Here is a 16,711-nt window from a genome sequence, read left to right as displayed (position 1 = left end):
GACAGTGCCTTACAAAGGTAAACACGATTTAACACGATTTTGACTTCTCTAACTTCCGCTAACATTGACTGCTCTAACTTCCGCCAACATTGACTTCTCTAACTTCCGCTATTGCCCCACCTCCCCCTCGTACCCCATCCGTTATTTATTTATATACACACATTCTTTCTCTCTCTCTCCTTTTTCTCCCTCTGTCCCTCTGACTATACCCCTTGCCCATCCTCTGGGTTTTTCCTCCCTCCCCCTTTTCCTTCTCCCTAGGCCTCCTGTCCCATGATCCTCTCATATCCCTTTTGCCAATCACCTGTCCAGCTCTTGGCTCCATCCCTCCCCCTCCTGTCTTCTCCTATCATTTCGGATCTCCCCTTCCCCCTATCAAATCTCTTACTAGCTCTTCCTTCAGTTAGTCCTGACGAAGGGTCTCGACCCGAAATGTCGACTGTACCTCTTCCTGGAGATGCTGCCTGGCCTGCTGCATTCACCAGCAACTTTGATGTGTGTTGTAGTGCCTTACAGAGGTCACTTCTCTTCCAACATTACACCAAAGCCTACACTGTGACTGGAAGAGGAAGCAATGTAACATCAGTATTTCAGGGCAGATGTTGTAAGTGGAAACATGGAGCAGAAGGATTGGAGGGTGGCAAATATTGTTCCATTATCCAAGAAGGATCATGGGGATAATTCTGGGAATTATTGACCGGTGAGTCTTGCGTCAGTGTTGTGCAAACTATTCAGAATCAGAATTATTATCATCAGCATATGTTGTGAAATTCATTAACTTTATGACAGCAGTTCAATGAAAATACATGAAAAATAAATATAGTGAGAAAATGAATTATAGTAAGTAATTCCATATGTCTATTAAATAGTTAAGTTAAAATAAGTAGTCCAAAAAAAACAGAAATAAAAAAAGTAGTGAGATATTGTTCATGGGTTCAATATAACCATATAACAATTACAGCACGGAAACAAGCCATCTCGGCCCTTCTAGTCCATGCCGAACTCTTACCCTATCCTATTCCCGCCGATCTGTACTCAGCCCATAACCCTCCATTCCTTTCCTGTCCATATAGCTATCCAATTTAACTTTAAACGACAACATCGAACCTGCCTCAACCACTTCTGCTGGAAGCTCATTCCCCACAGTGTCCATTCAGAGAGCGGGTGGCAGAGGGGAAGAAGCTGATCCTGAATCACTGAATGTGTGGGTGGAGAGGATTTGCAGAGACTGGATTTACGAGCATTTGGAGAAGCACAGGCTGATTAGTGATGCCTTTGTGAGGGGCAGGTCATGCTTCATGAGCCTGCTTGAGGACATGAGTAAACAATCTGAAGAAGGCAGAGTGGTGGATGTGGCCAGTAAGGCATCTGACCAAGTTCCCCATGGTAAGCTCTTCCAGAAAGTCAGGAGGCATGCGATCTATGGAAATTTGGCTGCGTGGATTGAGAATTGGCTTGTCTACAGAGGATAGTAGCAGGTGAATTGTATTCCTGGAGACTGGGGACTAGTGGTGTTCCACAGGGATCGGTTCTGGGACCCCTGCTCTTTGTGATTTTTATAAAGGACAAGAACGTGAAGGGTGAGTTAGTAAGTTTGCAAATGAAACAAAGATTATAAAGATAAAGCTTTACTTGTCACATGTATGTCGTAACATGAAATGTAATGCGTAGTTTGCGTCAAATAAAATTAGCAAGGATTGTGCTGGGCAGCCTGTAAGTGTCCCCATGCTTCCAGTGTCAAAGGTTGCAGGTAGAAGGCAGGTAAATTGGGTTGAGATGGAAAGTAATTCAGCGATAATGAAATGGTGGAGTAGACTCGATGGGCTGAATGGCCTAATGCTGTTCCTATGTCTTATGGTCTTGGACTGATGGTGGAGTAGAATTGTATGGGTGGGCACAACAACACAGCCTAAAAGGCCTGTACTGTGCTGTACTCCTTTATGTTCTACAGGAGTTCCCAATGCCATTAATGGTAGGGGTCCATGGCATCAAACATTTTGGGAACCCCTGTTCCACAGAAGCAGAACGTATTGTCCATAGGACTTCCCACTAAACTGCTCCACATTCAATACGGATCACAGCTCATCACTCCTTGCCCTCAGTGCACTCTCTGCAACAGGACGTACACATGCGGCCTCTACGACGCTGTCCAAAAGCTGCCTCTTTACAATGTTAATGAGACTGTGCTTTAAGACAGTTTCCATTTGAGTGCATAACCCCTGAAAAAGCTGTTTCAGCGGATGTTATAGAAGCACAATGCTGCAGTGATTTCAGAGTTGGCTAAAAGTTCCGTTATTTTCTCATCACAGGCCAGTGCCAGCAAAGTGTGAAAATTAACAACTACTAAACATTCCTTAATTCTGTTTCATTAGATTCAAAGCCTTTGCTCGTTCATTGCCAAAACATAACGCAGCATGTTAGTAAGTTTGAAAATGGCACGGAAATTGGCAGAGTTGTGGATGCCGAGGAAGATTGTCAAAGGATAGAGCAAGATATAGATCAGCTGAAAATGTGGGCGGAGGTATAGCTGATGTAGCTTACTTTGGACAAGTATGGTGTGCTGTACTTTGGAAGATCAAATGTATGGGAAAAATACGCAGTTAATGGCGTGGTATGAGCATTAACATACAGAAACTTGAGATGCAAATCCATATCTCCTGAAAAGTGGCAACACAAGTAGATTGGAGAGCATAACATCTATTAGCCTTCATTTACTGAAGCAAGCCTCAGAATAAAAGTATATTCCTTTAGAGCAGAGATCAGGAGGAATTTCTTTAGCCAGAGGGGTGGTGAATCTGTGGAATTTGTTGCCACAGGCAGCTGTGGAGGACAAATCATAGGGTCTATTTAAGGCAGAGGTTGACAGATTCTTGATTCCTCAGGGCATGAAGGGATATGGGCTGAAGGCAGGAGATTGGGACTGAGGAGGAAAATTGATGAAATGGCAGAGTAGACTCGATGGGCCAAATGGCATAATTCTGCTACTATGTCCTATGGACTTACGATCTTATTTAGATGAACAAATTTGCAGAGAAATCACAGACTATATCAAGACGGTGATTTTAACTTTCTACATGGAGGCCAAGTCATCGGGTATATTTAAAGTGGAGGATGATAGGTTCTTGAGTAGTAAGAGCATCAAAGGTTATGGGGAGAGGGCAGGAGAAAGGGGTAAAGAGGGCTGATAAATGAGCCATGCCGTGGGCAAATGGCCTATTCTGCTCCGATGTCTTCTGGCCTTCTGGTCTTGATTTCAAAGCATTAAAGCAATTCATTTGAGTGTGGTTCTATACACACCATTGTGACTCAGTCTCATCATCTGCTACCGAAGTGATTGGTGCAAGAAGAGGGAGGTATATTTGAATGTCACAGCTCCTTCATCCAGTCTAATGTTGTTCTTTTGCGTGATCTGATGAAATATTACACAATGTGAAGGACATTGTGGCTGTGGCAGTAAATTGCTTTGTACCACACCCACCGTCTCCCAGAGTTAAATCTCAATATTGTATTCTCATGTTATCTTTTTACCCCTTGTAATTGAAATTCACTACATGCTGCTTGCTGTAGGGGACAATTTGTTCGTGGTGCAGGCTTTGACAGCAGCTTAATCTGTCGCACTCTCTGCCAAGGAGCATTCATTTATTTCAGTAGAAAATGTCAGTGTAAAATTAGAAAACAGCCTTAACAGCAGATGCACACACAAGCACTGGGAGGTGACATATGTTCTAGTTCTGTGTTCTTAATGTGTTCTCGTTCTGCATTTTCTTTGACAGAATTGTGTGTGAAATGGGGGAAGCAAGGCTCCTCAAGGAATCGGGTCCCGTCCAGCTGTGCGTTGGCGAGTGTGAGCCGAGATTCATGACGGAGTCGGTGCAACAGTACACCTTTGTGGTGAGTTAGCCCAGTGACAGAGTGGCCCAGGGAATTTCTTCCACGCAACCCAGCACCGAAACTGAGGAAGACAGATGGGTGTTTCAGCTCTCATACACAATGCATAATGTACTCTTGGAATTCGAAAACTCAACATAACCAGCAGTTGTAGAAATGGGAACTTAAAACCAGAAATGCTGAGAACACCCTGCAGGTCAGGCAACATTTGGGGAGAGAGGAACAGAGTTCACGTGTCAGTCTGGACTCACTTGTTTTCTCTCTCAGATTAGGTGCAGAGTCTTCAACCTGAAGCATTAATTCTGTTTCTCTTCTCACAGATGCTATTTGTCCTACTGAGTGTTCGCAGCATTTTATTTCCTGTTCGTATTTCCTTTTCCAGCATCAGCAGATTTTTCTGTGATTGTCCTGACCAAAATTGTTGTGGGGGTTTGTTGCAGAACACCACCGGGTTCGCGGGTATCTGTGGGAAGGTAACTTCGTGTCCCTACCTAGTCTGCGACACACTCTGCAATGGAGAGTTGCCAGCAACTTCCATGTCTGAAAAACTGAATAAATTGAAAACAACTCTTCTGTTCCTTTCTGTCTGTTTCCCATGGATTTTCTTGGTCCCTGTCACCTTCTTTGTGTGTGTGTGTGTGTGTGTGTGTGTGTATACACATGTATATATGTGTACATGTGTATACGTATGTGTCAGGTGTATGTGCATGCATGTGTACGTCGACCATCGATTTCCCTCCATAGATGAAGCATCTGCAGAATAAGGCCATCTTTGATCTGCTGATGGCTCCCGGCATTCTCTGAACATAGCCACTCTACAATTAATCTGAACTCTGCAGCTTTTGGATGTCAAATAACTTTGATATTCCTCCCAAATCCCATACTGGGATGTTCATACAACTATGATCTCTGTAGGGCTGGGAAGACTGTGACTTGCCTCAGTGAGAGTTTGGTCTAAAAGCTATATGCTTTTCTGAATACATTGTGAAGTTTTGTTGGGTGGATGTTGGCAGAAGATATCCAGTGTGACGGGTTTGGCCATTCTAAGTGTCTGGTCTGACTGAAGTGTGCAGACATCTTAGCTTCTGATGAACACTGAAGAAATATTTTCCAAATGTCTGCCACAAGTAATTTCTACAAGTCTTTGGCACCATAGCTATATTAAATAAATATTGCAAAAAGACAGCAAAAAATATCAATGACATTCATGGGCTGGTTCATTGGTAGTGGAGGGGAAGAAGCTGTTCCTAAAACACTGAGTACGTGTCTTTATGAATTGGTAGTTTATTTTCACTTCAAAAAGTGACATTGAGGAAAACCAGGTGATCTCTCTTCTCCCAATTCTTTTACTTTGATTCTCCAAGTGTCTTCATAACATCTCCTTCCACCCTACTCATCAAAGGACCTCAGTTTCTTCGAAGACTTAAGGAAGTACATATATTATCAAAGTATGTATGCAGTATACAAACCTGAGGTTCGTCTTCTCATAGACAGCCGCCAAACATAGAAAATCATGGAACCCATTCAAAGAAAAACATCGAACTCTCAACGTGCAAAAACAAAGACAAAAAAAAGAGTGAAAACCACAAAATATAAAAAAATCAAACCACAGAGTCATCAAAAGAGGATAGACATATTCAGTTCAGTTCAATCTAGCGCTGTGTTGTTCATCGACTGCAGGCTGCAGAGCCAGACCACCCCGATCAAAATCACCCCAAATAGTAACAAAAAGGAGCAACCAGAAACCAGAAACACATCCTAACATAAACTACAGAGTCCAGTCCACAAACCATGTTGATTAAACCTTGCCCAAGACCCAGGATCCCGGCACCATCCTCCAGCAGCAAAGCGTTAGAGGGAGAGAGAGAGAGATCATTCAAACACAGACCAGGAGCAGCAGGCGAGACGGAGAGAAGGACCCACTTGCCTTCTACTCTCGTCCTAGTTGATTTCAATCTTCCTCGATGCTTAATCAGTGAGATTGGTGAGAAAAGAGTTAATCATGGGCTCATGCCTCTCCACCCACACATTCAGTGATTCAGGATCAGCTTCTTCCCCTCCGCCATCCGATCTCTGAATGGACATTGGATCCATGAACACTACCTCACTACCCCACCTCCAGGCTTCTAGACCTCGAGGCCGCACAGTTCACTCGTAACCTCCCCAAACCCCTTCGGAGATAGCAAAGCACCAGGTCGCTCAAGTGTCCAAAAACACAACACCAAAATGTGAATCACAGGTTCCAATGGTTGCGGAATCACATTTGAAAGAAAAGGAAGAAGAAGAGGAAGGAAAAGAAATAGTTCATGAACTGTCTGAATGATGTCGCCCTTGGTCCCATTGTTTGCTGGCAGCATCTTTTGGTAGAATTGGAAAGAGTGGGTGATTTCAGCCTGGTAAAGTCAACATGAACTTGTTCGAATTAAAAATATTCACATTGCCAATGTAAATCCAAATAACTGCAGATTTGGAAATCTGAAATTAAAGCAGAAAATGTTTGAAATGGTTATCAGGTTGGAGTTGACATTTCAGATTGAAGAGCCAGGACTGGAAGGGGAGGACAGAAGCTTGTGAAAGTGGAGGATAGGGTAACGGTGAACATGTAAACAGAGTGATCTGCTCAGTGAGAGAACAGAAGTAGTTAGAGAGGGAGAATGTAGACGGGGAATGTGGGAGTTGTGAGATACGGAGCAGGAAGAGGTGCTTCAGGCTTATCACGCTCTCCACTTCCAGAGAGAGAGAAACCAAGGAAATGAGGAAGGACCAAGCTGAGCCAATATCACTGACAGGCGACTGATACAGACAGAAATCCAGTCGCCTGGACTTGTAGAGTTCAGTAGCCAGCCCTGAAGGCTGCCCTGTTCCTGGACTGAAGATGAGGTGCGGTTCCTTGAGCTTGTGAGGACGGGAGGTCACACGTGGGACTGGGATTGGGTATTTTTACTGCAGAGATGAGTAGAAATTTCTTCAGCCAGAAGGTAATGAATCTATGGAATTCTTTGCCACTAAGGACTGTGAAGGTAAAGTTATTAGTTATATTTAAAGCAGAGATCTTGATTAGTAAGGGTGTCCAAAGATACAGGGAAAGGCAGGAGAATGTGGGAGAGAGGGATAATAAATCAGCCACAATAGAATGGCGGAGCAGACAATGGGCTGAATGGCCTGCTTCTGCTTTTATGTTTTATGGTCTTATGGTCTTGTGAATAATGTGGAAGCAACAGGAAGCTGAAGATCACCTCTGGAGAATGTACAGGGGAGTCTTCAGAGTGGTCACCTAATCACCTAAAGGAGAATCTCATTAAGGCTCAGGGGTTTGCAAGAGGGTGATGTTTACATGTTAGGATTCTCCAGTGTATACATGTGAGTCCCCAGAATGATCATCTAAATCACTTGCTCTTCACGGATTGGGTCATCACCCTCTTCCAACCCGCTGAACCTTAACGAGATTCTTTCCTCTCCATCCCAGTTCTGACAAAAGACCATTGACCTGAATTTGTCCCCATTTCTCCTCCCCCATATGCATCCCCACCTGTGGTGTATTTCAGGAATTTTCTGTTTTCATAATTTTATTTTTATTTTCTTTTTTACTGAGATCCAGTGTGGAGTAGGACCATCCAGCCCCTCGAGCCATGCTGCCCAAAAATCCCCCAATTTAATGTTAGTCTAATCACGGGACAATTCACAATGACCAATTAACTTACGAACAAGTCCGTCTTTGGACTGTGGGAGGAAACCGGATCACCCAGAGGAAACCCACTCGGTCACGGGGAGAACGTACAATCTCCTTACAGGCAGCAGCGGGAAGTGAACCCAGGTCAACTGCACTGTAAAATGTTGTGTTGACTACTATGCTACCATGCTGTCCCTAATCACATCACTTTTGGGTAAAATGCAATCATTTGGGGACCTCATGGACGAGCGAACACGTTCTTTTAAACCACTGTACATCAGAGACTATTTTGTTATTTCTACGTTCAACGAGGGTTTAGATCCACTCTGTCTCAGCCGCTCAGGGCACTTATGGAAATTTGTTTATTGGTTTTCATTATTCAAAGAGACAGTGCTTTTAGGAAGCATTCCTGAACCAACTCTGTACCATAGAACAGAATCTATTCAAACTGCGATGCCTGCCAGTGAATGTTAACTGGATGAAAAAGAGGGCAAGTGATTGAAGGTATTCTTTTCAAGCCTTCAAAGAGATGTAGATTCCACTTATCACCCTGGGGATGAACAGAGAAGCAAAGTTAATAAGTGTAAGCTGGTGAACTTTGATTATGTTATCATCTAAGTGATTTATCCTGCAAAGGAACTGCTTATACTATCAGTTGGGTCAAACTTGAGAAGTAATTTCATCTTTAATCAGCCTTTATCTGTCCTTCTCCTATGTAAATGTCTGTTTTCTCTCCTCCCTTCTACAGAAGCCGTCTCTGTGGGACCTGAGCCCCAGTCGAGGTCCAGAGTCTGGGGGGACAATGGTGACAATCACTGGCAAACACCTTGGTGCTGGCAGCTCTGTCAACGTGATGTTTGGGAACCAGACCTGCGAGTTTTACAGGTGAGAGGATGAGGGAAGTCTGGTCCACAGGAGCTGGAACCTCTCACTGCATTGGCTTGATCTGCCCTGGTATGCCCAGCGAATCAGAGTCAGAATCAGATTTATTATCACTGTAGGTCGTGAAATGCGTGTGAGGTTTTATTTAGGTACTGATTGAATTAAGCTGTAATTGGAAGTTTGTCCAAAGGTTCAACGTACCCAACACCAATCTATCTGACGATCTGCTGTGGAAGTAGCTGGGAACTCTTCCTCCTCTATTTGTCTCAGTCCAAAGCAGAAAATTCACCATCAAGATGAGCTTCCACCACAGAGCTGTATCATCACCAGGGAGGCCCATCCTTAATGTCTCCCGATAGTCTCCATCTCAGCAAACTGCCATCTATTCTCCTATGTATGAAGGGTCCCCATCTGAAACAGTCCCTTCCACAGATAATGCCTGAGCTCTTTAACTTCTCCAGCAGTTTGCCAATTACTACCTCAGCTCATCCGAAAGCCTTGTCTGTATGTCTGTTAAGCTTTAGCTTGTACCCTTCCTCCATGCTCCTGACATTGATATCTCCGACATGAATGTCCTGGGCTGTGCTGCCCTTCTCTACCCCTTTGGTTTCCTGAACTCAGAGGTTTCACATTCAATAAGGTCTGAACTTTCAGAATCTCACCCTACAATCCAGATTCTGGCTATTGCCTGTAAAGCAGATGAAAGGACTTGGGAGTCTTTGTGCTGGATTCCCTAAAGGTTAATTTGCAGTTTGTGTCTGTGGTGAGAAAAGCAAATGCAATGTTAGCATTCATTTCAAGAGGATTAGAATATAAAAGCAAGGATGTAATGATGAGGATTTACAAAGCACTAGAGAGGCTGCACTTGGAGTATTGTGAGCAGTTTAGGGCCCCTTATCTCAGAAAGGACATGCCAACATTGGAGAGGGTTCAGAAGGGGTTCACAAAAATGATTTCAGGATTGAACAGCTTGCCACATGAGAAGCATTTGATGGCACCGGGCCTCCACTCACTGGAGTTCAGAAGAATGAAGAGTGATCTCATTGAAACATATTGAATGGTGAAAGCTCTTGACAGAGTGGCTATGGAGGGGATGTTTCTTATGATGGGAGAGTCTCGGACCAGAGGACACAGCCTCAGAATAGAGGTGCGTCCTTTTAGAACAGAGATGAGGAGGAATTTCTTTAGCCAGAGGGTGGTGAATCCATAGACTTCATTGCCACAGGAAGCTGTGGAGGTTGTCCTTATGAATATTTAAGGAAGAAGTTGATAGATTCTTCATTGGTCAAGCCCTGAAGGAATATGGGGAGAAAGCAGGAGATTGAGGCTGAGAGGAAGGAATAACCGATCAGCCATGATGAAATAGTGTAGCAAACCCGATAGACCAAAGCGCCTAATTCTGCTCCTATATCTTAATTAGTGGACATTTGTGTTGTCTAGAAATGCCACGAATGACATCAACCAATGTGAATTGGTGTTTAAGATTTTAAGATTATATGTGCAAATTTCTGCTGCTTGGACTAGAAACACTGTCTTTGAGGGTAGGTTGAGTGAGCTAGGGCTTTTCGCTTTGGAGCAAAGAAGAATGAAAGGTGACTTGATAAAGGTGTACAAGGTGAGAAGAGTCAAAGATTGAGTGGACTGGCAGAGACTGTTCCCCACGGTGGAAATGGCTAATACAAGAGGGCACAATTTTAAGGTGATTGGGAGAAAGTATGGGGGAGGTGATTTCAGAGGTAGATTTTTTTACACAGAGTGGTGGGTGTATGGAACAACTTTCCAGGGATGGTGGTAGAGGCAGATACATTAGGGACATTTAAGAAACTCTTAGGAAGGTGGATAATAGAAAAAATGGAGGGTTATGTGTGAGGGAATGGTTAGTTTGATGTTGCTAATGCAAGTGACCCATTTTACTGCATGCTTTGATGTAATAGCCCCAAGAGGACCATAACCTTGTCTCAGGGTTTTGGAGGCTTGCGTGCCTCAATGACCCAGAGAGCTATGTTAGCTGGAGTCAAGGCCTTGTGCTTTAGCTCTTGGAAGGGTCACCCATGCCAAACAGGTCAAAGGGTGGAGGCCAGACTAAGAATGGTCCACCTGTCCTGCTGGTTTGGGGATTCAGCTCAGGGCTAACAACCCCGACTGGTCAAAAAACAATTGTTACAGAAACAGCAATGAAGAATACTTTTCTAAAGACGTAGATTGAGGACCTTTATTGCAGCCTAAACACCAGCAGTGTACTGGGTAGTAAGTTTAATGTAATAAGTAAGATTGAATCTTCAGTCTTGATCTTCGAGTAGTTAAAGGTCAGCAGAACATTTTGGGCTGAATGGCCTGTATTGTGCTGTAATGTTCCATGTTTTAAATCACCCTGCGATTTATGATCATCTTTTGGGAGCAAACTTATACTGAACAATCTGTAGTGAAAGTCGGTCAGCATGATAAAGGGATCTCCACACTTCCTACTAGTCCAACTCTAGATTAAAACATTAGTCACCAGAAGATAGGTTAATGTAATCTTCAGTGATGTGAATCAGTGTAAGGCTTTGACTTGAGCTTGCTAGCTCTGATCTTCCAGATTTATTCCACACTGAGTGTTGATAAAGCTGTGCACCAGCAGAGAGTATGGAACCTCCACTTGGACTCAGTCCAGGGACAAGGTCAGAAGGCACTGGACTGACAGATGACAACGGACATTAGAAGATAATGTGAGTGTGCCAGATTCTGCAAATGGCATTCAGCAGTGGGAACTGGAGGTGAACCAACATGGTTTAAGACCAGAAGGCATGAGCAGAATTAGGCTATTCAGTCCCTCAAGTGTGCTCCACTATTCCATCTTGAATTTATTAACCCTCTCAACCCAATTCTCCTGCCTTCTCCCCATAACCTTGATGCCCTGACTAATCAAGAACCTATCAACCACTGCTTTAAATATACCCAAAGACTTGGCCTCCACAGCCGTCTGTGGCAGTGAATTCCACAGATTCATCACCCTCTGACTAAAGAAATTCCTTCTGTTCTAAAGGGACATCCTTCTATTCGGATGCTAAAGACCTGTTGTGGTGGTGGACAAGCTCCAGTGGGTCCAGGTCAACTGATTGTGGCCATGACCAACTCCTCAAAGCATTTCATCACAGTAGATGTGAGTGGCTCTGGGTGATGGTTGTTGAGGCATCTCACCCTGCTCTTCTTGGACACTGGTATGATTGGCACCCTTTTGACGGCAGCAGTGAGAGGCTGAAGATGTCGTTGAATGCTCTAACCAGCTGGTTGGCACAGGTTTTCGTTACCCTGACAGGCACACTGATAGATCTGATGACTTGCGCGGGTTCACTGTCTTGAAGAATATTTGGATATCAGCTTCCAAGACAGAAGTCGCGAGATCACCACTGCTTTGTGGACTCACACGGGTGTAGAGTTATTCTCCCTTTCAAAGCATGCATAGAAAGGCGTTGAGCGCGTTGGGGAGTGAAACATCACAGCCATTTATGCTGCTAGGTTTCACCTTGTGGGAAGTAATGACATTCAAACTCTACCACAGCTGTTAGGCATCTAATTCCATCTCTAGCTTCACCCGCCATTGCCTTTTCGCTCTCATAACAGCCTCTGTAGGTCGTACCTGGACCTCTTGTAGGAATGATAATTAACATAATAATTAAGTATTTATCTCTGTATAAAAATGAGCAAGCCAGCAGGTTCAGAATAAATGTATTTCAGGCTGCTGAAAGAAGCAAGAAGGGAAACTGTGTGAAAGGACATGGAGAAAGTTGTCCTTCATTAAGTGAGGCATAAAATATAAACGTGAGCAGGATTAGATTGAACTGTTTGCAGCACTAATTACTCTGCAGCTTGAAGACTGCGACAGTTCACCACATTATAGATGTGGGGGTGCAGATGGGATGCTGCCAGGACCTGGGTATTGTAGCAAGGAGGAATAATTGAATGGTTTGGGGAGTGTTTCCTTGGGGAGAGAAGAGACTGTTGTGCATTGAGGTGAATACAATTATGTGGAGTCTCAAAAGATTAAATAAGAATCAGTCCAAAGCTAATGGCCACCGATTGTAAATGAATACACATTAGGAGTAGGTGTAAGCCACTTGGCCTTCTCAAGCCTGCTGTGCCAGCCAATAAAAATGTGACTGATCTGATTGTCATGGCCAAACAGGCCCTTCAGCCCATCCTGTCCTGCTGACCATCAAGTAACTGTATGAAATTCGGTATCCCATTCACCTGAGGTCACCTTCCTCCCACTCATTTATCCAGAACCTGCTCACTACTGCTATGGGTAAAGACCCTGCGTCCTCCACACCCCGCCGCCCCCCCCCCCCCCGACCGTGGCTCTCTGTCAGAACGATCCCACCAGAGCTGGTGCCTCCTTCATTTAACTATTCAAGGTTCCAATCTCTTCCATCCCAATGATCCTAATTACACCCATATAATCCAAGTCGCTGGCAGTGTGATAGTGTTACGCTAGCTGCTAACCCTACTGCCCACCCCTTTTTCTAAAGTGACCCACTGTCCACGCCCCTCACAGTCTAACGTGTTTCATTAGCTCCCCCCGTGGTCTCCTCAGCTCTGTTGGCTGCCAGCCCAGCATTGACAATTAGCTTGCAGTCGAGGTACATCCTCAGTCTGCAGTTGTTGGTGTTTCTCTCTGGAGGTGCTCATGTTTATATAGGCCCCCCTGTTCGCTTGCCTCAGTCCTGATTGGCTACCCCTTCAGTTGACCTCTGAATTCTATTGGCTCGCATTTCTTTGGCTCTTCGAGGTTCATAGATGGTGTCTATTTTGATAAGTAATAGCCTGCTGATTGCAGACCAGAGGGGAGGGGGGAAAGCAGATATTCAGCTGGAGATCAGTTAGGGCTGCAAAGCCAGAGAGGTGGAAACTCCCATCCCAGTTCAAAGTCAAAGTAAAATTTATTACCGAAGTCTGTATATGTTACCATATACCACCTTGATTCACTTTTTTGCAGGGATTTACAGGAAAATAATGAAATATATTAAAACTTACAATAGAATTAAAGAAATGTAGTAGTATAGAATACTCACAGGTTAAGCATGGATTCAAAGGGCAGTGGCCTACAGGGCCAGTGCTAGTGGATGGATTGAGCTGGGAACATACAACTAGCACAGTCAAGTCAAGTCAAGTTTATTGTCATTTCAACCATAAGCTGCTGGTACAGTACACAGTAAAAATGAAACAACGTTCCTCCAGGACCATGGTGCTACATGAAACAACACAAAACTACACTAGACTATGTGAGACAGCACAAGGCTACACTAGACTACATAAAACAATATAAACACTGTACTAGACTACAGACCTGCACAGGACTACATAAAGTGCACAAAACAGTGCAGGGCAGTGCAATAATTAACAAACAAGACAATAGGCAGAGTAGAGGACAAATTACAATATGGGGCTGAATGTCCTGTGTTGTAGATATTTGATAGATGTCCCTCTGTCCCAGTGAGTCAGTCAGTTCATGGGCTTTTCCTACTTCAACCACAACCTCCCCCACTTTTTCAACAACGCACAACCTGCTGGCGGGACTCAGCAGGTCGAGCAGCATCCGTGGGCGGAAAAGAATTGTCGATGATCTGGTTGAGAGCCTGCATCGGGGCCCCTCTCAGGCCCTGTGGCTGGATTTGGGGTGTCACGCGTAGCCTAGAGGTTAGTGTAACACAATTATAGCGCCAACACCCAGCATCTGTCTGTCAGCAGTTTGCACGTCCTCCTCATAACCGCGCGGTGTTCCTCTCACATTCCAAATGTGTACGGGTTAGGGCTAGTAACCTGTGCGGATGATATGTTGGCGTAGGAAACTTGGCAAAACTTGTAGGTTGCCCCCAACATTTATTTATTGAGATACAGCACAGAACCGGTCCTTCCTTCCCTTCGAGCCACACCGACCAGCTATCCCCTGATTTAATCACTGGACAATTTACAATGACCAATTAACCTCACGCTTGGTTGTTGATGTGAACTCTGCATTTCACCATATGTTTCGATGTACAGGTGGCAAATGAAGTTCATCTTCTTTAAATGGCACTTTGAAGCATAATTCTGCATGGGACCAGATAAAACAGTTGATAGTTATTTCCGAATCTCGATTCCAATGCAGATATTTACTTCATCAGCTGCTGCTCTCCAGATCGGAAAGAGAGTTTCAGAAAGCTTTAACCATCACTCTAAGTGCCTGCCAACTGATAAAACAGAAGATCTCATGTGGAAAAGATGCAATGAAAGGAAGATTTAAACAGAATTATGAAAGTATTTAGTCAGTTTAACTTCATGTCAGTCAGAATGTGACACTGCAGTGTGAGCACTTAAGTAAAGCTCAGTCTTTCAGTAAGGTTATGTTTACCTTAAATGACTTCCTTTTAGAAAGGCCTGCAGTACAGCAGATTCCACCACTGACTTGCATGTCCATAACATTTTACAGAGCCAGTCGTTAGGGTTTAATTCCAGCCGCTGTCTGTAAGGAGTTTATATGCTCTCCCCTGTGTCTGTGTGGGTGCTCCCATTTCCTCCTGCATTCCAAAGACATACAGTTTGTAAAGTTGAGGGCATGCTATGTTGGTGCCAGAAGCGTGGCAACATTTGCGGCAAATCCTTGTCCTGTGTTGGTTGTGGATGCAAAACGATGCACTTCATTGGATGTTTCAATGTACGTGTGACAACTAAAGTTAATTTCTCTCTCCACTGGCCTAGCTCCAGTGAAGGCAGGTGTAGAGTCACTCCACAGTTTGTCCATGGATCAATTAAAATTCCCAAACAAAATGAATTAGTGCGATTTAAACCCCGTACCCTGACTGGGTCGTTGGAGACACACTGAGCTTTAGTATTCCAAGCTGACCTCCGATGGCGGACCATCTTCCTGTGGACCTCTCTCTGGTGCTCCTCCTCCTTCCCTTTTTTCCATGGTCTCCTCTCCATCAGATTCCTTCCTCTTCAGCCCTTTACCCCTTCCATCAAACCTCTCCCAGCTTTCTACTTCATCCCCCCCCGACCTCCACCCATCTCTCTTCCCCCTCACCCAGTCTCACCTATCATCTGCCACCTTGTCCTCCTTCCCCTCACCTCACCTTCTCATTCTATCTTCTTCCCCCTTTCTCGTCCAGGTGAAGAGTCTCAAACAGAAATATCGACTGTTTATTCCTCCCCATAGTTGCTGCCTGATATGCTGAGTTCTTCCAGCATTTTGTGTGTGTTGCTCTGGATTTCCAGCATCTGCAGAGTCTCTTGTGTTGACCATCTTCCTGTGAGCTGGAGGTACATAGTCCCACAGCTGAGGATGCTCTCTGGTAGGTGGGGTATGTCTGTTTCCATGGCTGCGTGAGGTCACAGTTCCTGCTGCAGTGTTGTAGGAAGATTGAGCTAAGGTACGGTGAGGCAAGATCACAGGGTCTAATGACCTTCTCCTGCTCTGACTGCTCTTTGGGGAAGCTCTACATAAAACAATCTGAGAGGATATTTGGCATCATGTCCCCATCAACTCCAACCAATTTTTATCGATGCTCCATCGAAAGCATTCTGTGTAGATGCACCATGGCTTAGTATGGCAGCTGCTCTGCATGTAGCCACAGGAAACTGCAGGGAGATGTGGACACAGCTCAGCTCGTCGTGGACTCTGTCTACGCTTCTCACTCTCTCAGTAAAGTAGCCAGCATTATCAAAGACCCCACCTACCCCAAACTCTCTTCTCCCCTCTCCCATTCTGCAGAAGATAGAAAAGCCTCAAAGCCTGCCCCTCCAAGCTCAAGGGAAGCTTTTATCCAGATCAGCAGACTCTTGAACAAACCTCTTATACAATAAGTTGGATTCTTGGCCTCACCATCTCCCTCCTTATGATCTTGGACTTTATCACTTATCTGCACTGCATTTTTCCGTAGCGTTTACACCAGTGGTCCCCAACCTCCGGGCCGCAGACCGATACATTGCCGCAAAGAATACAGTGGTGCAGCGGTAGTCGGAAGCACCCAGCACGTCTTTAAGACAAAAGCCGAAATAGACAAGCTAATTAATTAGGTGCTGCCCGGCACGTAAACATCGGTCCAGATCAGAGGCGATCGCTGATTGCGTCACCTCTGATCTGGGCCAACATTTACGTGTTGGGCGGCACCTAGCTCTTCCTTCAGTTAGTCCTGATGAAGGGTCTCGGCCCGAAACGTCGACTGTACCTCTTCCTATAGATGCTGCCTGGCCTGTTGCGTTCACCAGCAACTTTGATGTGTGTTGTTACCTAATTAATTAGCTTGTTTATTT

At 44.6% G+C, this 16,711-nt stretch overlaps 1 protein-coding gene across 8 annotated transcripts in view; it reads left to right on the top strand.

The window, feature by feature from the left end:
- plxna2 (plexin A2) overlaps positions 1-16,711 on the top strand; it is a 565,853-nt gene that overhangs the window by 437,504 nt on the left and 111,638 nt on the right. For all 8 annotated transcript variants that reach the window (XM_072279001.1, XM_072279002.1, XM_072279005.1 and 5 more), the window contains exons 14-15: positions 3,774-3,891; positions 8,307-8,443. In XM_072279001.1, the coding sequence (XP_072135102.1) occupies positions 3,774-3,891; positions 8,307-8,443 (255 nt within the window). The remainder of the gene's footprint in view (positions 1-3,773; positions 3,892-8,306; positions 8,444-16,711) is intronic.

This window comes from Mobula birostris, chromosome 14 (genome assembly GCF_030028105.1).
Source record: "Mobula birostris isolate sMobBir1 chromosome 14, sMobBir1.hap1, whole genome shotgun sequence".
Classification (NCBI taxonomy): Eukaryota; Metazoa; Chordata; class Chondrichthyes; order Myliobatiformes; family Myliobatidae; genus Mobula; species Mobula birostris.
Note: the sequence above shows the minus strand (reverse complement) of the source record. Positions and strands in the feature narration are given on the sequence as shown.